The sequence below is a fragment of the Gorilla gorilla genome, chromosome 1 (genome assembly GCF_029281585.2).
Source record: "Gorilla gorilla gorilla isolate KB3781 chromosome 1, NHGRI_mGorGor1-v2.1_pri, whole genome shotgun sequence".
NCBI classification, from domain to species: Eukaryota; Metazoa; Chordata; class Mammalia; order Primates; family Hominidae; genus Gorilla; species Gorilla gorilla.
Window position 1 is genome coordinate 162,605,051 of NC_073224.2, and position 23,615 is coordinate 162,628,665.

General features: G+C 37.0%; 1 protein-coding gene across 4 annotated transcripts in view; it reads right to left on the reverse strand.

The window, feature by feature from the left end:
- Positions 1 to 23,615, reverse strand: part of AK5 (adenylate kinase 5) — a 279,572-nt gene that overhangs the window by 210,675 nt on the left and 45,282 nt on the right. For 2 of the 4 annotated variants that reach the window (XM_004026008.5, XM_019020048.4), the window contains exon 6: positions 10,165 to 10,356. The exons of the other annotated variants lie outside the window; for them this stretch is intronic. In XM_004026008.5, coding sequence (XP_004026057.4) covers positions 10,165 to 10,356 — 192 coding nt within the window. The remainder of the gene's footprint in view (positions 1 to 10,164; positions 10,357 to 23,615) is intronic. 4 annotated transcript variants of the gene reach the window in all.

Genomic DNA, 23,615 nt, shown 5'->3' on the forward strand with positions numbered 1-23,615 from the left:
CCTATGATGCAGGTGATTTTTGAGTGCTATTTTCCCTCAGAGAACTTTTTCAATTACTCCCATGTTTGCCATCCATGCCAGATGGTTGCTGATCTGCCCTACGGAGAAATAAAACCTTGTGTCAGTCACTATTCCAGTCCAGGTCCTTGTCACGCCTCTTCCAGATGCTTCCTCCATTCACTGTTTCACACACAGCTACCAGCTTAATATTTCTAGCTGTGTCACTCCCATGCTCCAAGCCTTTCAATGTGGCCCTTGCCAACAGAAAAACCCTTCCTCCTTAGCTTAGCACTTCAGTGCCTTGCTCAGTTTGATGACAGCACCTCTGTCCCCTGGTTTCTAATTCTCACTACTCTGTTCTACACGTGTCTGCTTATCATGCCCTTTTTTCCTATTTCTGGGTTCCAACTCTTTCCTGCCTCTCAAGGGTCAATGTTTCCAGGAAAGCCTTCCCTAATCTTTCCAGGAAGAAGTCACTCCCTGCCCTTTATTCTTCCTGGCCTGTTCTATTACTTCAGTGTGGTGGCTCGTACCCCTTCTCCAGCTGAGTTCAAGTTATTTATCTTTCTGTCATCTCTGTGCCTGCATCACAAACTCCCTGAAGACAGGATATGGCTCCACATCATCTTTGTATTCCTTGCAGTGCCTGCTGTGGTACCCTGGATATGGGAAAATGTCACGATCAGGCATGTCAACAGATAGCTGTTGAGTAAAAGGAGGATCACTGTTGTCTGATGAAAAGGGTGCCATGAATACATAGGCCCTCAATAAAATGGTTTGAATGAATGACTATAAAAGGAATATCATAATGCGGAAATGGAACGTAAGACTTAAGGGAGACAAGGACAGTGCTTTGCCTGTCCCAGAACTGAAGCCTTGGTTTTACGTTCGATTTGTAGGACTGAGCAAGAAGGAGATAGGTAAGAAAGAGATAGTAGTATAGATAAACAAAAATACAAGGTCCAACAATTGGCCATTTGTAGTATAATTTCTTCACTTCTAATGTGTGCTTAATCAATTTTATGATTTATCTTAATTATTTTACATCTATTACCTAGCAAAAATTACTTTAAAAACTTCTCAATGTAATGTACCAATATAATTAATTTTCCCATTTATTCTTTTCTAAAAAACAGAAATGAAGAGATTACAGCTGCATAGAGATGTCTGTCAAATGACAAGTGCCTGGAGAAAGCATGTTGATGAACGAACAACAGAATGATCACAAAACAGCCTCTGGGGCCAGCAGTGTGATCTGGGTTGAGACTCCACTGCTCTTGTGGGATCCTGGTAGGCTACACTTTCATGTGCTTTTGTTTTTCTCATTTACAAAATGGAGATAATAATAGTATCTGTCCCAACAAGATTAGGTGAGAAATAACGAGTTATCGTATGTGAAACAGTTTCTGTTTGTTTTTTAGTTTTTTTAAATGTTTATTTTAGGTTCAGAGGTACATGTGCAAGTTTGTTATATAGGTAATTGTACTCAATGTTTAGCTCCCACTTATAAGTGAGAACAGAAACATTCCAAATAGTACTAGGCATGTATTAAGCATTCAGGAATTGTTAGCTATTGTTTCCTAAGGCACCATCTATTCATAATATTTTGTTGTATTTTCCTGATGGGAAAGCCTTAAATGCTTATTCTTTTTCTTTTATTTTGTCTTCTTTTTTTTGGGGGGGGGGGCATTTAATTTAACTATAGTGCCAGGTCTCTTTAAAAGATATTGATTAATTCCAATTAGTTTGGCCTTAAACATGAAAAAAATTTAGTCTAGGGACATTACCAAAAGTATTATTTTCTTACACATGTTCTCAGTAAGTCTTAGTAAAACATTTCAAAGTAAATGAAGACCTAACTCTGAAGTCCGGAATATCTGTTGACATTATTGTCAACATTACTGTTCTGATCACAGAGTGTCTCCTGGAGAATCAACCAGCTAAAAATATGTGTGTGTGTGTGTGTGTGTGTGTGTGTGTGTGTGTATACATATAGAACCTGCAGGGTTGAAACAGCAGTTTATAGGAAGTTGTTAGTATGACATGACATTCAGCTACCAACTATTTAGTAATTTGTTTTCTTTTGCTTTAAAAAAATTAAAAAGACAAGCTATTGTTGAAGACAGTCCCATAGAAATAGCACAGACCTTAACTAGAGTATTTGTAGATAGACCTGTCAGTAACAGTTCTTGGAATCAGAATTTTCTTTCTTTTTTTTTTATTATTATACTTTAAGTTTTAGGGTACATGTGCACAACGTGCAGGTTTGTTACATATGTATACATGTGCCATGTTACTATGCAGCCATAAAAAATGATGAGTTCATGTCCTTTGTAGGGACACGGATGAAGCTGGAAACCATCATTCTCAGCAAACTATCGCAAGGACAAAACTCACTCATAGGTGGGAATTGAACAATGAGAACACACGGAATTTTCTTAATGTGAACCTCCAAATGTCTTCACTTGAATTATCTCGATTTTGTCCACATTATTTGTTTTATAGTTATCATGTGAGAGCCTTGCTTTCTACTTAAGATGGTTAAAAAATTGTTCATGGGGCTCTTCAGACTCTGTTTTATGAGTGTCGGTAATAATAAAATCAACAGAAAAATATTTTACATTCTGTTGGGGGAGGAAGTTGTTCATTTTTAAAGTTCTTCCTTATTTTTCCTGTTAATACCTGTATAAAACATCACAATAAAATATTGCATTTTTGGTGCAAGAGCTCTTCTCATCCGATGCTGACAGTAGGACTGCCATATAATCAGCAGCAGTTTCCAACCTCGAGAGAGATGCATTTGCTGAGTCATTTGGTTTGCTTTCTGTCTACGGGGTGTGAAGATGACTGGAAGTGAGGGAGCTTTGGGGATGGAAAAGTTGTGAGTCAGGGCGTTGCTTATGACAGAGACAGATTGCCAGGATGAGCTATAAATGTGGTATCTGCTTGTTCTTCCTGTTGTTTTGATGCTGTTCAGGAACCAGCAGAATTTGCTGCCCAGGACAGTGGATGATATACTTTGCTATATGCGGGTTGCCATTTTGTGAGCAAATGGCTTTATCTTTGTGCTTTTATTTTCCTTTCTATCCAAAAGATTGAGAGAGAAATTGTGATCACGGTATTTTAGGTTTTAGAGCCCACAATAATGACAGTATATGAAAGTAATCAGATTCACTTTTCAATTTAGTTCTGGATATTTTAAAACCAAAATTACAGATAGGTATGTAAATAGGTAAATTAAGTGGGCAACACTGAGTAATCCCCAGAGATGGCAAGCTCCTTAGGGAAGCAACAGGACTTTTCTGAGAGCGGCACCATCTTGGCAGCTCTACACACAGTTAAGATTTGATAAGTGCTTGTTGCCCAGAGGATGTGATTCCTTTTAAGCTGCTCTTTATTCCAGTCAAAAATGGATACGGTATTTCTCATGTTGCTGCAGGGCTCTCACTGAGGTTCTATCAGCATCAGGTTTTGTGCCAGAAGGCGCTGTTTACTTAATTTAAACACACTCTGGCAACTGAAAAGCAATTTAGAGGACCATATATCCATGTGAATATAGATATCACTGTCACCTAAGTAAATATCTTCCAGAATACTTCCATGGCCTTTCCTATTAACCTTTAAAAACCCTTCCTCGACTATTTTCCTAGTCACTAAATCCAGAAATAGGAATTAGTGGGAGCTTTTGGTTACATGACAATGGATGCTCAAATGGGATATAAGTGATGGTACTCAAAGGAAATACAGCTTCATTATGTCACACATTACAAACTCATCAACCCCTTACCTATTGAGAAGCTGTAACAGAATTTTTTTCCTAGTAATTTTAGGAGAATGGGTTTGTTTGGGCAAGTTGTTATCAAATGTTTGTTTGCTTTTCTTATGTTTAGGTGGGTTGCTGATAAGTGTTTATGCTGTTTAGTTTTCTTTTCTCCTGGCTGGGTGTGGTGGCTCATCCTGTAGTCCCAGCACTTTGGGAGGCTGAGGTGGGTGGATTGCTTTAGCTCAGGAGTCGGAGACCAGCCTGAGGGACAAAGTGAGACCCTGTCTCTACAAAACATATGAAAAATTAGGTGGGCATGGTGGCATACACCTGTAGTTCAGGCTACTTGGGAGGCAAAGGTGGGAGGATGGCTTGAACCTGGGAGGCAGAGGTTGCAGTGAGCTGAGGTCACGCCACTGCACTTCAGCCTGGGCAACAGAGCCAGACCCTATCCCCCACAAAAAAATTCTTTTCTCCTTTGGGTTATTTTTCTTTCCATTTCCACCATATGTGCAGTGATGCTAAGTGGAGTTGGTGATAATTAACCAATGGCTGTACGTCGAGAGTTTAGGGATAAATGTATTATTATACTTTAAATGTTAGTGTTGGTTCCTATGAAATGTGAAGTCAGTTAACAAATAATTATTCAGCAGTTCTCTCTAAATTAACTTTTACTATTCCTACTTATTTTTCCTTTGGCTAGGAGTGTCTGATGGGATGGGAATTACAGTGGATCCTTCACGACAGGGGTTTGAAGGGCATGGTCCACTTTGGTCCACCTCTGCCACTCTGAGACAGAAGCACCAACCCCTCTTCTTCCTCCTCCTCCTTAGTCTACTCAGTGTGAAGATAACAAGAATGAAGAACTTTATGATGATGCATTTCCACTTAATGAATAATAAATATATTTTCTTTTCCTCATGACTTTCTTAATAATATTTTCTTTTCTCTATCTTACTTTATGGTAAGAATCAGTATATAATATGTATAACATACAAAATATGTGTTAATCAGCTGTTTATGTTATTGATAAGGCTCTGGTTGACAGTAGGCTATTAGTAGTAGTTCTGTTTGGGGGGAGTCAAAGTTATACATGGATTTTCAGTTGCATGGGTGCTGGCACCCCAATCCTTGCATTATTCAAGGGTCAACTGTGCATAGTTTCAGTGGTAAATTTGAAATGCATAATGCAGGGATTCTCAAATTTGAAGGAAGTGATATGGGGCAAATGAAGCAATTGTAGTGTGAATGGGGTTATCTGGGACTTGGGGACAATGTCTGGTAATAAACAATGGTGTAGTTTGACAGGCCTGTGCTCTCTATGTCAGTCGTTTCCCAGCACTGATGCTGGTGTGTGATGAGTGTTTCCCAATCCACAGCAAAATTAGAAAAATAAAGCAAGTATTGGGAGTTTTTTTCTAATGCCTTCACTTCGTAAAATTAAAAAGTCATCTTACCCCTACTTAAAAAATATTTTTTCTGGTCTAGTAAGTACTAAAATTAGGGAAACATTGGTCTATACAGCCTTGCTAAATACCAGTGTAGCCCTTCCCACATTCCTTGACCACTTCCCAGGAAACCTGGTATTGGTGAACAATAAATAATCCTGATTTTAGCCTTTTTTCAGCCTCTGCCTTTCCCGGCTGAAGAGATTTAGTTGGTAAACCTGCGTATGAATTAGTAGGCCTCTTCATACATCCTGTGACCACAGCTTACCTCTGATTTCAAGTTATACTCCTACAAAAAGTCCAGAAGGAAAATGACTATTTGTTTACTTCACAGTCTAAAGCTAAATGTGGATTTTAATGATTATTACCAATATTCAGTAGCATTTTTTCAATGCACACAAGTATATATCCATTTCCCTGGTGAAATCCATGTTTTTCTGGCTGAAAAGAACATCTAATGGCACAAAGTTTTGAATGCATTTTGGAAAAAATAACATATACATTGCATCTGAGCTTTTTTTTTTTTGCACAATTTAAGAAGACCTTTTTCTTTAAAAATAAACAAAATTGCACATATTTTTTAAAAAGTTCATCAAACTTACAAAAACTTGACTTGTCTTAATTAATTCTGTTTCTTAGAAAACGGTTCCTGAGGGGGATGAGGGATCAAAGACTACACATTGGGTACAGTAAATACTGCTCAGGTGATGGGCACACTAAAATCTCAGAAATCACCACTAAAGAACTTATTCATGTACAATAAATACAAATTAAAAAAAAAGAAAAAAAGTGTTCCAACTTGGTGAGACTGATTGAAATGAAGACTAGTTGAAAAAAAACTTTTACAAGAAAGATGAAAAATTATCATGAAACAGACATTTTATTGGAACTGTAAAAATCTATAAAAGGGAAATTATTATTCAAGAGTTATACAGTTTCAAGTCCAAGTGCTCCAAAATGTCAAGAGACACAGCTTACTCAGCAATATTAAAAGTAGCTTTCCTAGATCCAGCAATATCTAAACTAACTACAAGAAAAATCTTCTGCCAAACATTGGGAACTCACAGCATCCTAATCTTTAATCACAAGCATAAAGCAGTAAAAGATGTATTGAGAAATTACATCCAACCTCAGGGTAAGTTAAAGACAACATATAAATATGTCTCAGAAAGTTCTATGAAGAAGTTTCTAATATACTAGCCTTAAGATTTCATATCATTTTCATTCATATTTGCACACATGACTGCATATGGACATGTATAATACAAGAACAAAAATGAAGAAGTCCATGTAATGGGAACTATGTCAGTAAGATACAGTATTCAAGCAACAGCATGTTTTTCTTGGCTAATCTGAATAGGCTTTCTTTTCAGTCAAACTGGGTTTGTTCTCTAGTCAAATATGCCAACAGATATAGTCAATGAGGTAAAAAAGAAAAGAGTGGAATGATGTCTGTTACTATTCAGACACAGCCATTATGTAGCTTGATTACATGGACAATATAGAATCTAAAGAAGACACTGAGTCAAACTTATAACTGATTAATAGACACTTTTAAAGAAAAAGGTGAATTATGTCTAAAGTTTTTACAACCTATTCATTTTGGATTTCTTCAATAACCTATGTATTGGAGAAAAGGCAACAGAGTTCCCTCAAAGGGCACAGAACTGCTAGTGGTTACTGTAGATTCTAAAAGATGAGCATTTGTTGGGGAAGGAAGAGAGACAAAGAAATATAAAAGCTGTACAATAATATCAATCATGTCATTTACCCTTACAACATTCTAGACACCGTTTTAAGCTCTTGACATCCATTTACTCCTCATAATCACACTGAGGTAGGATTGATGATTATACCTATTTTACAGGTAAGGCATACGAGTTGCAGAGCAGATAAGTAACCTGCAGGAAGTCACACAGGTGGTAGGTGGTGCAGCTGGAATCTGAATCAGGCAAAGCGGCTGCATGGAGCATCTTAAAACACACTCTCTGCATTACCATCATCTACCATGTTACACATATTCTCTCATTTCACCCACACAACAATATTATGAGGTAGGTAACACTGTCTCCAATTTAGAGATAGAGAGATCAAGTCCTAGAGGCTATACCTTGTAGGGCATCATGAAATTATTAAATGGCAACGGAACTGAGATTCCAAGTGACAGGATTCAGACACCAAAGCCCCAGAGAAGAGGGGTACCAACATGAAGTTTCTCAACTGGACTAAACAGGGACATGGTCTCTGTGGCCCTTAAGAACTTTGTGCAGAGATAAGTGATTAATGCTATTGGAGTGTGGAGACAGTCTATTCTATTCACCACAGGGAATCCCAATCCCTAAAACAGTGCATAACATATGTGAGGACACCCTGCACATTTTCACACTTAATAATCCATCACAATTATCACACATAACTCAACAGTCATCACACTTAATAACTGATTGTTTAATGTCTCTTTCTCCACACACTGCAAGCTCTGTTCATTTCCTGGAGCTTACCATATAGTGAGAAGGTACTGTTCTAGGTGTCTGCAATATGTCAGTGCCAAAATAAAGATCCTTACCCTTTGTTTATTTAGCTCTGCACCCCTGTCCCCTAGCAGAGTATCCTGGTTTTCAGTAAATATTTACTGAATGAGTAAATGAATGAATCAGGAGGGGCAGGTGGGAGAAAAGAAAAAAAAAAACTACAGAGAAAAGGAAATATTTGGGTTTGATCTATTAACCCCCAGATTTTTATTAAAATCTTAACATGCTTATTATTAATACAAATGATCATTTTTATTATTTAACTCATCTTTAAAAGCAGAAGTGTCACCAAATATATTTTAATTCCAGCAGTAAACTATGATCCAGGTTCTAAAAGAGGACACATGTTTTGCTTCTTTGTCAAATTTTTTCAAATTATATTCCCCAGAGCTCAGCCTGTGTTTGCGTTCATTGCTTTCCAAAAGGCGACTTTACTAGGCAAGTTTTCTGTCAGTAATTAGAAGCATTTATCTTAAAGCTCATTTGGTTTTAGCAGTGAGGTTACAGGCTGTCATCCACATTGTTATTGACTCCCTCAATTAGAGGCAATGGCATTTCACCTCCATGCAAAATATTAGTAAATTAACAATATCCACTCCGCATTCATTTGAGAAATCTCCTCTGCTTGTGATGACGAATGTGACAAGCAGGGAGTAATCAGAGACACTCTGGTAACACCTATGAGCCTTACAAACATCAATTAAATCTGGCCCTGCACCTTACAGTTGGGGTTTGGTTTGTAGGGCAAATTTCTTTTTTTATGATACAATGTGGAAGTTAGTGTTGGTAACTGGTGAGAAAAACAAACAACAGCCTGTAATCCTAGCACTTTGGGAGGCCGAGGTGGGCAGATCATGAAGTCAGGAGTTCAAGACCAGCCTGCCCAACATGGTGAAACCCCATCTCTACTAAAAATACAAAAATTTAGCTGGGCGTGGTGGCATGCACCTGTAATCCCAGCTACTTGGGAGGCTGAGGTAGGAGAATCGCTTGAACCCGGGAGGTGGAGGTTGCAGTAAACTGAGATCACGCCATTGCACTCCAGCCCAGGCGACAGAGCAAGACTCCAACTCAAAAAAACAAAACAAAACAAAACAAAAACCAAACAACAACCCCAACAAAACATAGCTACAGAAGCATCCACCCTGATTTTCCCAAATCTTTTCAATTACTCAATGCCTGCTTTAGATCAAAATATGAACCCTGGCATTGTGAACAATTTCCAGATCAGATTTACAACTCTGCGACATGACAACTTTGACTCAAAGAGCAAATCACGTTAAATATTTCTTTATGGTGCTAAAAAGATTGCAAAGAAATTATTCTTCAAATGTCATGTCTGTCTCTTTCAGGCCTAAGGGCATCCTAGTCTAATGAAGAGAGTTTTAACCCAGGAATTGTCAAGATCACAGGAGCTCTCTGGATGGGCTTCAGCTGATTTACCTAAAATTTGTGAAAAAAAGTCTTTATGTGCTTTTTATTGGGATAGGCATGCATCGCTTTGATTAGATTCTCTACACAGGCTTGTAACCCAACTACACATAACTCTTTGGTCCACTGGCCCAGGCCCGAGGGCTGAGAGGAGGATTCTGCCAAGGTCTGCCACCATCTAGCTGTCAAGCAGCTGCTGTGGTTTTAGTGTCCTCTTGCATAAAGTGCTTTCTTCAGATGACCCATTATCCTCTTTGTCTCCTCTACGCTTTAATGCTGGAATCTGATGTTGTGATTATCATAAATTTAGCTGAACCTTCACCTCTAATGTTCTAGATTCTAAAAACTGTACAAACTAATGATTCAGTGTCATCTTTCATTGGCACATTGAATATCATTAGCCATAAAACAAACTAAAAATTTAGGAAAACATTAATATTTGCATTGTATCAAAGGAGCAGAAGGGTGACTACCTCCCATTTTGATACATTATCACTTCTTTATGACAAGTCAAACCCTTAGGAAACTTTTTCTGTGAAGTCAGAATCTCATTTCTTTATGTAGTACATTATGACAAACAATGCTTAAATCTATTATAATCCCACATCAACTGTGTGGTTATAAGTCTATCAATTTTGTTAGGCTTCCAAAGACAGAAAAAAGAGTGGAGAGACTGGACAAATATTGCTTACAATCACCCAGACAGTTACTTTAAAACACTTTTTTACTTGAGGACTACAGAATTTTGGCCAAGGTTAAAATTTATCTTCTTTCATAAAAATCAATTAAATTAAAATGAAAGTTTTTAAAAAAAAAACATGATGGCTTAAAAAGGCAAATCAGGTCAAAATGATACATTTTTTTCCATTGGTTCTGTACCCCCCAAAAGCCACTTTTTAAGGTAAAGAGGATTTCTACATGAGAACATGGGCTAATGAGAAATCTGAAAGAGCGCTCTTGTATTGGACTTGTAAAAGTCGAGCTAACTTACTGTCATGATGAGCCCCTTTTCCTGGAAGTATTTAACCAATGGAGCAGCATTCTGCTTGAAGTTCATTAGTCTCCTTTGGGTAGCTTTTATATTGTCGTCTGGTCGGCCCTGCTGTTCTGCACGCTTCAGTAATCTTTCTTTGAGTCTCTGATTAGCACAAGCCAGGAATACCACCAAATCTGGGGTACAGATCTGTGGAGAGCATCAACAAATAGAGAGGCATTCAACATACCAACTAATGCATGTGTGGGCAGCTGCATTCATTTCCTTTTGTTCTGTGGAGGCTGCCATATATTTGGCTCTCTATGTTTTTGCCAGTGTATTTCCAGGGCTGCCGCTCTACCCAAGGCCAGGAGCAGCCATTCCCACTGTAGTCCATGTAAATAGCATTCTCTAACTCATGTGGCCATATGCAGTAGCCAACACTTTTTATATATGCTCAAATAAGTTTCCAAGTTGAATTAAGAACAGTCTCAGCCAAACTTTGCTAAAAATATTGTATATGCAACTTGATTTTAGATGGGAGGAACTACTGGGCCACAGATGTTCTCTACAGCAAACAAGTACTATTGTTATTATTACTATTTGGTGCCATTTAAAAATTATCTACCGTATGCCAGGCCCAATGCTGTTTCCTTAAGATATTGCTGGCTGGGCGTGGTGGCTCACACCTGTAATTTCAGCACTTTGGGAGGCCGAGGCGGGAGAATCATGAGGTCAGGAGTTCGATACCAGCCTGACCAACATGGTGAGACCATCTCTACAGGTGGTGGCACGCACCTGTAATCCCAGCTACTCAGGAGGCTAAGGCAAGAGAATCGCTTGAACCTGGGAGGTGGAGGTTGCAGTGAGCTGAGATTGTGCCATTGCACTCCAGCCCAGGTGACAGAGCAAGACTCCATCTCAAAAAAAAAAAAAAAAAGATATTGCTAAATTTTACAACAATCTGCAAGGTAAATGTTATCTCCATTTCATAGATGAGCTAACTGAGGCTCTGAGAAATTAAGTACTTGTCTGAGATCACATGGTCAGTAAAGTAAAAGTTCATGTTTGAACTCAAGTCTGTCCGGTCTAAGGCCTCTGTTCCTTTCACTATCACAAAGCACTAAAAGGCCCAAAGGTCTTCATAAATTTCAGAAAATACTAAGAAGTAGGATGAAAAGAACCTATGAAGTAAAAAGTTTCTATTTAACTAAATTAGAACTAGCAGTGCATTTAAAACATAGCACGACTATATGAAGTGAATGCAGCTTATAACTGAGAATGGGATGAGGCAAAAAGACAGTTTGCATAGTGGTTTGAAGCAATAATCTCCAAAGTGTTTTACTGCCTCTTCACATTAGTAAATGTTTTAAGCATACACCGCAATTACTTATTAATTTACAAATTATGCATTTACATATGATATGCATGTATTATTATACTAGTGCAGAATGCACATTGTAAAATATATATATGAAAATACAATTTTTAAAGGATGGGATTCTATTATTGTAATTTTAATGATTTTTTTCCCATATCACAGTGGTTTGCTTTGTGCACTCTGGAGACCACTAGTTAAAAAATGGACTTGGGAGGCTGGAAGACATGGATTCCAGTTTTTTTGCCCCAGGACTTACTAGCTGAACGACAGGCACATAATTTAATCTTGCTAAACCTCTATGTCCTTATCTGTCAATAGAGATACAGGAACCTACCTCCTTGAGTTATTATGAAGATTAAATAACATAAAATACACAGCATGTATGTTTCATGGCAGGTGCTCAATACATTTTAGCCACATTTACTATTTCTTAGTTTTCATGATTCTATGCGGTCCTGGTTCTCCTTTAACTTCTTATTTTTTATTTTGTTGTTTTGTCCTCTGCTCACATTTGTTCCTCCTCAGATCCCTGAAGTGGGGGTGTTTTCCAAGGCTTAGATCATACTCTTCCCTCTCCAGGTTCTCACTCTTTCAGTGCCCTTCCACTGTTTTGGTTTCAACCACTACCTTTTGCTGATAAAGTTCAAATCTACACTGTCAGCACTGACTTTCAATAGTACCCCAGTTCTATGTTTTCAAATGTCTATGTGACAGCTCTATTTACATCTGAATGTTACCTGTGACTCAGCAAGACCAAAAATTAATCTCACCAACTTCCCACCTAAATAAAATCTCAACTTATTTATTTTTATTGTAGTAACACTCCTTTCCTAAATCTCTTAGCTAGAAGACTTAGTATCTATTCTAACCCTTACCCATCTAAACTTCTATCTATCCAAGTTATCACTGTTGCCTATTGATTTTGTCTTTAAAACATTGTTCAAATGGCCAGGTGCATTGGCTCATGCCTGTAATCCCAGCACTTTGAGAAGCTGAGGCAGGCAGATCATGATGTCAGGAGTTTGAGACCAGTCTGGCCAAAATGGCAAAACCCTGTCTCTACTAAAAATAAAAAAATTAGCCGGGTGTGGTGGCGTGTGCCTGTAGTCCCAGCTACTCGGGACACTGAGACAGGAGAATCACTTGAACCCGGGAAGCGGAGGTTGCAGTGAGCGGAGATCGTGCCATTGCACTCCAGCCTGGGTGACAAGAGCAAGACTCTGTCTCAAAAAAAAAAAAAAAAAAAAAGAAAAAGAAAAAGAAAACATTGTTCAGACGTCTCGTCTTCAATTCTCATTGCCACTATGTAAGCACAGGCATATGCTAGGAAAGGTGATTAGGAGCATGGATTGTAGAATCAGACAATACTGAGTTTGAATCTAGAATCTGCCTTCTATTGGTTGTTTGTCCTTGTGCAAATTGTTCAATCCCTTTGAACCTCAGTTTTCCCCGCTGCAAAGTAAGGAATAAACTCCCAACTCAGAAGTTAGTATTTCCCAATTTTTAAACAACATGCAAATCATTTCTGAGAAACCTTAAAAAATTAGAAAATCACTTGTAGTATTTGTATGATATATGATAAAGAGATTACCTGAAGTTAAAGCTTTTATTTTTATTAAATATTATGTTATAAAATTCATAGTTAACATAATTATCAGTAACATCCAGCTTCAGCCACTACAATAAAAGATATAATTTAAAATTTACTTTAAATAAATTACATAAGAAATTTTTTTGACAAATAAAATGATATATTGTGCTTGGTTTGGTGATAACGCATATTAAAACATATGAAAAAACTTCTAACTCGGCATTGAATGCAGATAAAAACTTGCATTTTTAAATTTTTGCATTTTGCACTGAAATGTTTTACTTTAATACATTTTGTGTTTATTTTAGTCTGTTGATGTAAGTGCTTCTCTTTCCTTGACACAGTAAGGCCATGGATAGCCTTCTACCTATGTGTGATTACTACAATGATTACAATCATCACTATATTTTGTCTTTTACTACAGGTATTGGCTTTTGAAATACTAGCGACAGCTTGAAATTTATGTGGCTTTTTAATACTTTGAATAAAATTGCATTTTGTTTATGTATGTTTTTAGTTAGACTTTTTCCAAGCAGCTTTAGGTTTACAGAAAAATTGAGTGGAATATATAAGATTTTTGATCAATAAATCCAACTTCAGGCCTGAAAAAGATGACCTTGAAATGAATCTGCTAAGCTATTTAATGTTATAACTGTGATTAATTTGCTGTCTTTCCTTGGTATAAATTAATGCCATATGACTAGTTCAGTGGAAACCTTACAGGCCAGGAGAGAGTAGCATGACATATTTAAAATGCTGAAGGAAAAAAATACCATTACCCTGGAATAGCATATCCAGCAAAAATATCCTTCAAACATGAAGGAGAAATAAAGACTTTCCCAGACAAACAAAAGCTGAGAGATTTTATCAACACCAGACCTGTCCTACAAGAAATGCTAAAGGGAGTACTTCAACCAGAAAGAAAAGTTAGTTAATGAGCAATAAGAAATCATATGAAGGTAGAAAACTCACTGGCAATAGTAAGTACACACACACAAAAAAACCACAGAATATTATAATACTGTAGCTGTAGTGTGTAACCTACTTTTATCCTAAGTAGAAAGACTAAATGATGCACCAGTCAAAAATAACGACGATAACTTTACAAGACATAAGATATAAATAAAAACAACAAAAAAGTTTAAAAATGGGGGGACGAAGTTAAGGCATAGAGTTTTTATTAGTTGTCTTTTTGCTTGCTTGTTTGTTTATGCAAACAGTGTTGTTATCAGATTAAAATATGGGTTCTGGCCAGGTGCAGTGGCTCGTGCCTGTAATCCTAGCACTTTGGGAGGCTGAGGTGGGCAGATCATGAGGTTAAGAGATCGAGACCATCCTGACCAACATGGTGAAACCCTGTCTCCACTAAAAATACAAAAAGTAGCTGGGCGTGGGCCTGTAGTCCCAGCTACTCGGGAGGCTGAGGCAGGAGAATCACCTGAACCTGTGAGGCGGAGGTTGCAGTGAGATGAGATCGCGCCACTGCACTCCAGCCTGGCAACAGAGTGAGACTCCATCTCAAAAAAAAAAAAAAAGGGTTATAAGATAGTATGTGCAAGCCTCATGGTAACCTCAAACCAAAAAACATACAATGAATACACAAATAAATAAAAGGCACGAATGAGATTGGTGCCCTTATAAGATAGAAACCAGAGATTCCCTGTCCCTTTCACCATGTGAGTGCACAGAGAAAAGACCGCTACGAACCAGGAAGCAGGCCCTCACTAGACACCAAATATGCCAGTGCCTTGATCTTGCACTTCCTAGCCTCCAGAACTGTGAGAAGTAAATTTCCGCTGTTTTTAAGCCTGGATAAATAGATAAATAACATATGACTGGGAATAAAAAAAATTAAAATACAAAATAGCCAAGATCACCACAGCAGGTAGGCGTAATCAGCTGACTGCTCCACCCCAGCCATAAGGATGCTCATGGGATTCCTTGTAACCCCTGCATACATTATGGCCTGATGTTCTCCAATAGTGCTCCATTTTAAAGGGAAAATATACTTAAATTGTTTATGTTTTCCCAAAACTTTAGTAGCAGACATCATTCTATTTTAAAAGATGTGAAGACCCCAGAAAGTTTTTAAGAAATTCACTGTGAAATGTTGAGAAGTATCAGCAAACAAAACAGTGGTCATAAGATCCTTTGCATCCTTTTCCTTAGCGTTATGTTCTCAAAAAATATGTGCTGATTGAATGAGTGAATAAATAAGTTACAAAAAAAAAAAAACCCAAAAAACTGAGGCATCACTTTTGTCTACACGGAAGTAAACTTTCAAATTGTTGATATTGTTTCTCCTGCAGAATCAACAAAGTCAGTCTTTTTTTCTTCTTTCATTACACAGACAACTCAATCTTCCTCTGTCCATTTTTAAAGCCTTTACTTGAATGACTGTTCTGTTAAAAGAACCTGTGACTGCCTTTCTATAAGCAAAGACATATTCATTGTGTCAGACTGCAAAGTGAGCTCATTTTAATGCTCCTTGTTCTTAACTGTCAGTACTTTTGACTGCCCTATTCTTTATGAAGAAGTGTTAGAAGGTCTAGACTCCATAATTCAGATAAGCTAAACTGTCAGAAACCAGAAAGTAAAGTACTAAAGAAAAGAGAAAATCACAGTTGAAACAAAAACTTTCTAAAAAAAGGAAAAAAGACGGACAACTGGACTTCGCTATCATTTAACATGGAGATAATTTCTGGGCAGAGCTTTCAACAGACCACAGGGTTAGGGGACAAAAAGTGGTATATGGGGCCCACCCAGGGGAAGAGGCTCTAGAAAGTAACCACACCAAACCCTACCCCCAGGCTTTTGTTGGACTCCAAAATGGTATACCATCAGAGTATGTGTGAACCACCCTTAGATAACTAAATTTCATTTAGGATACTCTCAAACTCTTATTGCGTTAAGGTGATTGAATGTGTTTAACAGAGACAAACGAAAAGAGAACAAAAAGGACAGGTCAGAAGAAAATAATCCAGAATGAAGCAAAAGAAGAAAAAGGTAGAAAAAACATGGAAAGGAGCAAAAGAGACACCTGAGACATGGTTAGAAGGCTCTAGAAAAGGAGAGAAAATGAAGAAGCAATATTTGAAAATATAATACCTAAGAATTTTCCAAACTGACAAAAGCCATCAAGTCCCAGATCCAAGAAGCAATATAAAAACCAACAATAATAAACAGAAAACTCAGATCTAAGCCCATCATAGTAAAATTGAAAACCTAGACAGACCAAAAAATATCTTTAAAGCAGCCAAAAAAGAAATGAGAGATTAGTTTCAGAGAAGCAACAATTAGACTGACAGCTAAATTTTCAAATGAAACAATGAAAGTCAGAAAACAACGACACCATTTTTTTAAGTGTTGATATATAATAACTGCCAACCTACATTTTTATATCCAGCAAAAAAATCTTCCAAAACTGAAGACTAAATACAGCATTTCCAAACAAACAAAAACTGAGAGAATTTGTCATCAGAAATTCTATAGTAATTAAAACATCAAAGAGTATTCTTTAGGTAGAAGAAAAATGATCCAGGATAGAAAGTTGGCCCAGAAGAATGAACGAAGGGCAATGAAAATGGTAAATATGTAGGTAAACCTAAATAAATATTAACCATATAAAAGAATAGTAAAAGTATCTTGTGGTATTTACAAATAAAGATAGTACATAAATCATGAGGCAGTAAACGAAGTTCAACTGTTCTAAAATCTTTTACTTGTTCAGGAATTGTACCTTTACCACTGTAAAAGTACTGATTTCTATGAGACATTAATAAGTTAGTTAATGATAATATGCCATAATTTCTAGAAGAGGAGTGGGTAAACTCTTTCTGTAAAGGACCAGATGGCAAACATTTCAGGCTTTGCCGGCCATATGGTCTTGTAGCGTGCAAGTAGCACAGACAATAAGCAAAATAATGGGCATGGCTGTGTTCCAATAAAACTTATTTACAAGGACAGGCAGCCAGTAGGACTTGGCACATGGGCCATAGTTTGCTGACCCCTGCTCTAGAATAATCACAAAAAAAGTTGTCACATAAGATACAATTAACTAGCATGGGGGGGGGGAGATTTAAAAATAAAAATTGCTTAATTCAAAAAAAATAAGAAAGGAGGAAAGAAACACAAAACAAGTGGAACAAATAGAAGCTAAATTGTAAAATATTGGATTTAAACCCAAGTATATAAGTAATTACATTAGATTTGAACAGAATAAATATTTTAATTAAAAAAATATGAACTGGATAAAAACAAAAACAAAACTCAACTACTTGCTGTTCATAAGAGTGTCTTAGGCTGGGTTCTCCTGTGCATGTGTGCCTCAGGGCAGAAAGCCAAACATACACCATGAGTTGCTGCGCATTACACCGGCACAAAGCTAGTCACAGCAAAAACGGCTAAGTAAAAGGTGGACTCAGAGGTTATGAGGTGGGGCCTCAGAGGTGTTTGATACAGAGTACGCTTTAAAGTTGCGAAAAAGCTAAAGGTAAAAGGATGAGAAAACATACCATGAAGACACTAAACAACAGAAAGCTCGTAAAACTATACAAATATCAAACACAGCAGTAGACTGTAAGGAGAAAAGTATTACCTAGAGCTAAAGAGTGCCATGTCATTATGATAAAAGGTTTAATTATCCAGGAAGAAACAATAACTTTTAATTTGCATGATCTAGTAAGCTAGCTCACAGTATTTAAAGCTGAACTTGAACAGAACTAAAAGGAGAAAGTCACAAATCCACAATCATAGTAGCAAATTTTAATATATCTTTCTGAGCAACTGATAGAATAAGTAGCAAAAAAATCAGTTATAGAATATTTCAACACAATTAACAAACCAACATTTATTTATAACGCTGCAACCATCCAGTTGAGGATAAAGTCTTTAAAAACACACAGAGAAGTTGTCATAAAAGTTGAACATATTCTAAGCCATAAAGGAAGCCTCAACAAGTTTGAAATGATTGAAATCATATAATCATCAATGGCTATAGTAGAAATAAGCTCTGCATAAATAATAAAAATAAATAAATAAATAATACAAATATAACTAGAAAATCCCCATGTATAGAAATTAAATGACACACTAATAATATATTTCCTGGGTTGAAAAATCACAATGGCAAAAAATAATATTTTATATTAAATTATAACAAAATTGTGACATTCTAAAACATTTGCAAGGTTGAAATCAGTGATCTATGTGTGTCAAAATGGTAAAAAAAGAGAAAAATTTAGACCTTTTAAGGTCTACTAAAAAGTAGAAAGAAGAAAAGATAAAGAGTAGAAATTAATAAAATATAAAATAAACATATTATAGCTAAGGGTTTGGTTCTTTGAAAAGACTAATAAAATTGATAATCCCTGGTAAAACTAATGAAGAAAAAGAGAAAAGGCACAAATAATATTGCAAATAAAAATAAATGAATCTCTAAATATTCTATAAAGTTTAAGATGCTAAAAGAGGATATTAAGAATAACTTTATGAAAACAATTTGGAAATGTTATATAAAATGAACAGATTTCAGTGGGACATGATAGTGCATGTCTGTAGTCCTACCTATTCAAGAGGCTAAGGTGGGAGGATCCCCTGAGCCTGGGGAAGTCAAGGCTGCAGTGAGCCATGATGGTGCCACTGCACTCCAGCCTGGGTGACAGAATGAGACCCTGTCTCAAAAAGAAAGAACAGATTTCTGGAAAAACTCAACTTCTCCATACTGACAAAAGAATAAACAGAAAGTCTAAATAGTCCTATATTTATGAAAGATATTAAATCCATAATTCAAAACTCTCACAAAAACAAAACCATAGACCTAGGTGGCTTCACTGGTGAAATGTACTAGAAACCAATCTAACAAAAGCCTTCTGTAAAATACCAAAAAAAGGGAATATTTTCCAATTCATTTTATGAGGCTACCATAATCCAAAGCCTGAGAACAACATTAGAAGAAAAAAAAATTTTAGGCCAATCTCACTCATGAACATAGACACAAAAATTCTAATAATATAGCAAATGAATCTGTCAATATATAAAAAGGATTATACATATCATGACCAATTTGGATTTAACCTGTGGGTGAAAAATTGATTTACCTTTCAAAAACCAAGCACTGTAGTTTATGAAATGAATAGAATAAAGGGGAAAATCATTTGATAATCTTAATAAATTAATAAATACAGAAAAGCTTTGGTAAATTTAACATTCATTCATGATACTCTTATCAAACTAGGAATTCAAGAGGTCTTCTTTCATGTGATAAAGAACAAATACACAAAATGAATAGCAAGCATCATACTTAATTGGGAAATGTTGAAACCTTTCCCTTCAAGATCGGGACTGAAACAAAGATGCTCATTATCATCACTTCTAGTTAACATTGTAATAGAGATTTTAGACAGTTCCATAAGACACAAAAAAGAAATAAAACACAAGTTTGGAAAGAAAGAAATACAATTGCCATTATTTGCATACAATATGATTGTATATATAAAAATGAAAAATTTAAAACTATTAGAATATGCAAATTTAGCATGGTCTGCATATAAGGCTAATATACAAAAATCAACTTTATTTCTATGTACTAGCAACAAATAACTTAAAATGGAAATAAAAATATGAAATTTTAAAAAGTCATTTAATTACCTAGGGGGAAAATCTAATGAAGGATGGTACAAAAACACTATACTAATCTTGGTAGACATTAAAGAAGACTTAAAATGAGGCATGTGCCATATTCATGGATGGAACACTTAATATCATAAAATATGTCATTTTTTCCCAAATTGATCTGTAGATTCAATGTAATCCCTAAATTCCAACAGGTTTTCTGTGGAGGGATATAGAAATTGAAAAGCTGATTCAAATTTATTTGGAAATGCAGAAGGATCAAGAATAACCAAGGTGATCTTCAAGCCAATCTTGAGGAAAAAGAATAAAGCAATAGATAGTGTGGTATTGCTGTAAGGAAAACTAGTAGAACACTGGAACAGAAGAGAGAACCTAGAGACAGATTCACTGCCCAAATATATGGGAGTCTGATTTACGGCAAAGGTGGCTCTGCAATGCAGTAGGGAAAAGGACAGTCTTTTCAACAAATGGTACTGGGTAAAGTGGATGTCCATATGGAAAACAATGACTCTGGACTCCCTACATTATATGATATGCAAACAATTCATTCTAGATGGATTTTCAGATCTAAATGTGAAAGACAAAATGATAAATAGTCTAGAAGATAATACATAAGAAAATAGTTTCTATATCTTAGGGTTGATAAGGATTTGTCAAACAGAACCTAGAAAACTCTAACCATAAAAGAAAAGTTTGATAAAATAGATTGCTTTAAAATAGAGAAAAACACTCTTATTATTAAAATACTCCATTAAGAGTAAGAAAATGTCAGCTACACAGGAGATGTTTGCCACACGTATAACCAACCTCATTCCCTCTCTTCATTTTTGAGGAGAAAATAGTTGTCTACAGTCGGTCAGAAAGACTTTTCACTGTGCTACAATTCTGAGCAGAGGTATAGTTTGCCTCTCTTTTATCTCCAAGAGGCTGGAGAATATCCATCTTTCTTTCTGTCTGCTGCTCATCTTTCTATTTGAACTTGCTTTTTCTATGCAGCTAGTGAGATCTGCCTGACTTAATTCTCAGAAGGCCTCTGTTGGGCAGCTAAGCGCTGACAGAGTTTATGGTTCTCTGGCTCCAGTTCCTGGCTTCTTCTCCACTAGCATTGCCTGAAACAACATTTTTGTGACAATAGCAGGGCAACCTGAGACTGGGGGTGAAATTAGGATTGGAGGAGGCTTTGGTCAGCTTTGGTCCCAGGCTCCAGGCTACCCCCAGCCCAGATAAAAGGAATTCTTCATGTGGCTCAGATAGCATTTTGGGACTCCCCTTGGATTTGATAACAAAGTTTCACAGCAAAGGAATGGTTTTGTTTCTGAAAAGGTAGTCCTTGCACTAGTTGCCCTTGTTCAGGCATCCTCTAGAAGCCTGTTAGAAATGCAAATTCATATGGCCAGGCACAGTGGCACACCTGTAATTCCAGCTACTCAGGAGGATGAGGTGGAATGATCAGTTCAGCCCAGGAGTTTGAGACCAGCCTGGGCAACACAGAAACACCCTATTTAAAAAAGGCAAATTTATGGGCTCCATTCTGCTTTATTGAACCAGAATCTCTGGAAATGTGACCCATGAAAGTGTGTTTTAACCTCTTCTTTATATTATAAGAAACTTTCTACACAGAAATGAGTGGTCAAGATGGGACCTTAGTGAAGTTGTAGGGTATTTAAAAGTAAAATAATAACAACAATAAAAATCCAAAATGTATCAATATGATTAACCATGAAAATGAAAAAAAAAAAGCTTTTTTTTTTTTTTTCCACTGAGGGAGACAACTAGTATATGAAACTTTATTTTGGTGGCTTAGCCATTTCCTGTTGAAAAGCTGTGCTCCATCTGTTATTGTTTGAGTATGTCCACCAAAAGTTCACGTGTTGGCAATTTAGTTGCCATTGTATTGGTATTAAGAGGTGGGGCCTTTGGGAGGAATTGGATTAATACCATTACAGTGGGAGTTCAGCCCCCTTTGCTGTCTTGTGTTCTCTCATCCACCCTTCGGCCATGGGATGACTCTTGCCAGACGCTGGCAACAGCGTCTTAGGCTTCCCAGCCTCCAGAACCATAAGCCAAATTCACTTCTGTTCTTTATAAATTACCCAGGCTGTGGTATTGTTATAAAGCATAAAAGGAACTAAGACACTATCCATTTCCATGATCCTGTGGTAATCTCTTACAGCCCCAAATGCATATTGTTCTACTACTTTAGTAAATAAGTTAGTTACTAAGTTACTCCGTCGTTTCAGAAGCCTAATTAATCATATCTGCTGAACAGAGTATATCGTTAGTGGATTCAAAAATATATCATTAAAATTAGTTTATGAAACATACATTTCTGTGGCTTCATTTTTATGGCTCAAATCTTCATTTCAATAAGAGTGATTGGGGTATATTAGGCTCTCAAGATATAGGAATTTAATAAAGAGGAAAAAGTTGAAGTTTTTTTTTTTCTTTTTTTTTGAGATGGAGTCTCACACTGTCACCTGGGAGTGCAACGGTGCGATCTCGGCTCACTGCAACCTCCGCCTCCTGGGTTCAGGCAATTCTCCTGCCTCAGCCTCCTGAGTAGCTGGGATTACAGGCTCCCGCCACCACGCCCGGCTAATTTTTTGTATTTTTAGTAGACACAGGGTTTCACTATGTTGGTCAGGCTGGTCTTGAACTCCTGACCTCGTGATCTGCCCACCTCAGCATCCCAAAGTGCTGCAATTACAGGCGTGAGCCACTGCACCTGGCCTGAAGTTTTAATGAATAGTATATACCAGGTTGACAATAAGGAAATGAATGTAAAGTTACAAAGCTATTTCTTTTCCCCAAGATGTCTTTTCCTCACTGCTAATTTGATTATTCAGGCATCTATTTCATTTATTTATACATTTATTCAGCTAGTATTTACTAGGATCCTATTATGAGCTAGAAGTGAAGTTCTGGAAAGGTAGACTGAGACTAGATGGGCTGGCATTGTCTTCCATGCTAAGCAGCTGGGGTTTTGTTTCATATACATGGGAGTAATATATTTTATTTTGTGCATTAGAGTGCCAATGGCAGTGCAGGCAGCAGACTGGATGGGGAGAGACTAGAGGCAAACAGATCATCTGGAAGAGCTAATGAGCCTGAACTGTCTATAATTATGTGCCCTTTATGAATAGAGGGCAAATAATATATAATGTAAAACACGATCTTTATGACCATAAGTGCTAACACTAGGCAAACAGCACTGCAATAAGACAAAATAACTTTCTGAAATTGGAGGAGAGGGAGAAACGAAGGCAAATGAGTAAAGTTAAAAAATACATCAGCTGTTTCTACACCTGTGGGGTGAGCTATGCCTGCCTGGTTCATGGTGATCAGTTTATGGATTCCTCATTACTAGTGCATGTAATGCATGATTGAATAAACTGCAAACAGTGTCTATTAAGAATCAGTCAAATGACTGGATGATAATGTTGGCCGATGTTGCCAGACTCAGCCAAGAAAAATCACTGCAGAGATTTTCTTCAGCATGTTGTTAATGTCACCATTTAGCAAACTTCTTTGTGTGTGTGTGTGTTTTTTTTGAGTCAGGATCTTGCTCTGTTGCCCAGGCTGGAATGCAGTGGCACAATCATAGCTCACTGCAGTCTCAAACTCTTTGGTTCAGGTGATTCTCCCACCTCAGCTCTTGAATAGCTGGGACTACTGGTGCATGCCACCACGCCCAGTTTATTTATTTACTTATGTATTTGTAGAGATAGGGTCTTCCTGGTTTGCCCAGGCTGGTCTTGAACTCCTGGCCTCAAACAATCCTACCACCTTGGCCTTTCAAAGTGCTGGGATTACAGACATGAGGCATTGCACCCTGCCCCATTTAGCAAACTTCTAAGCCAGCTC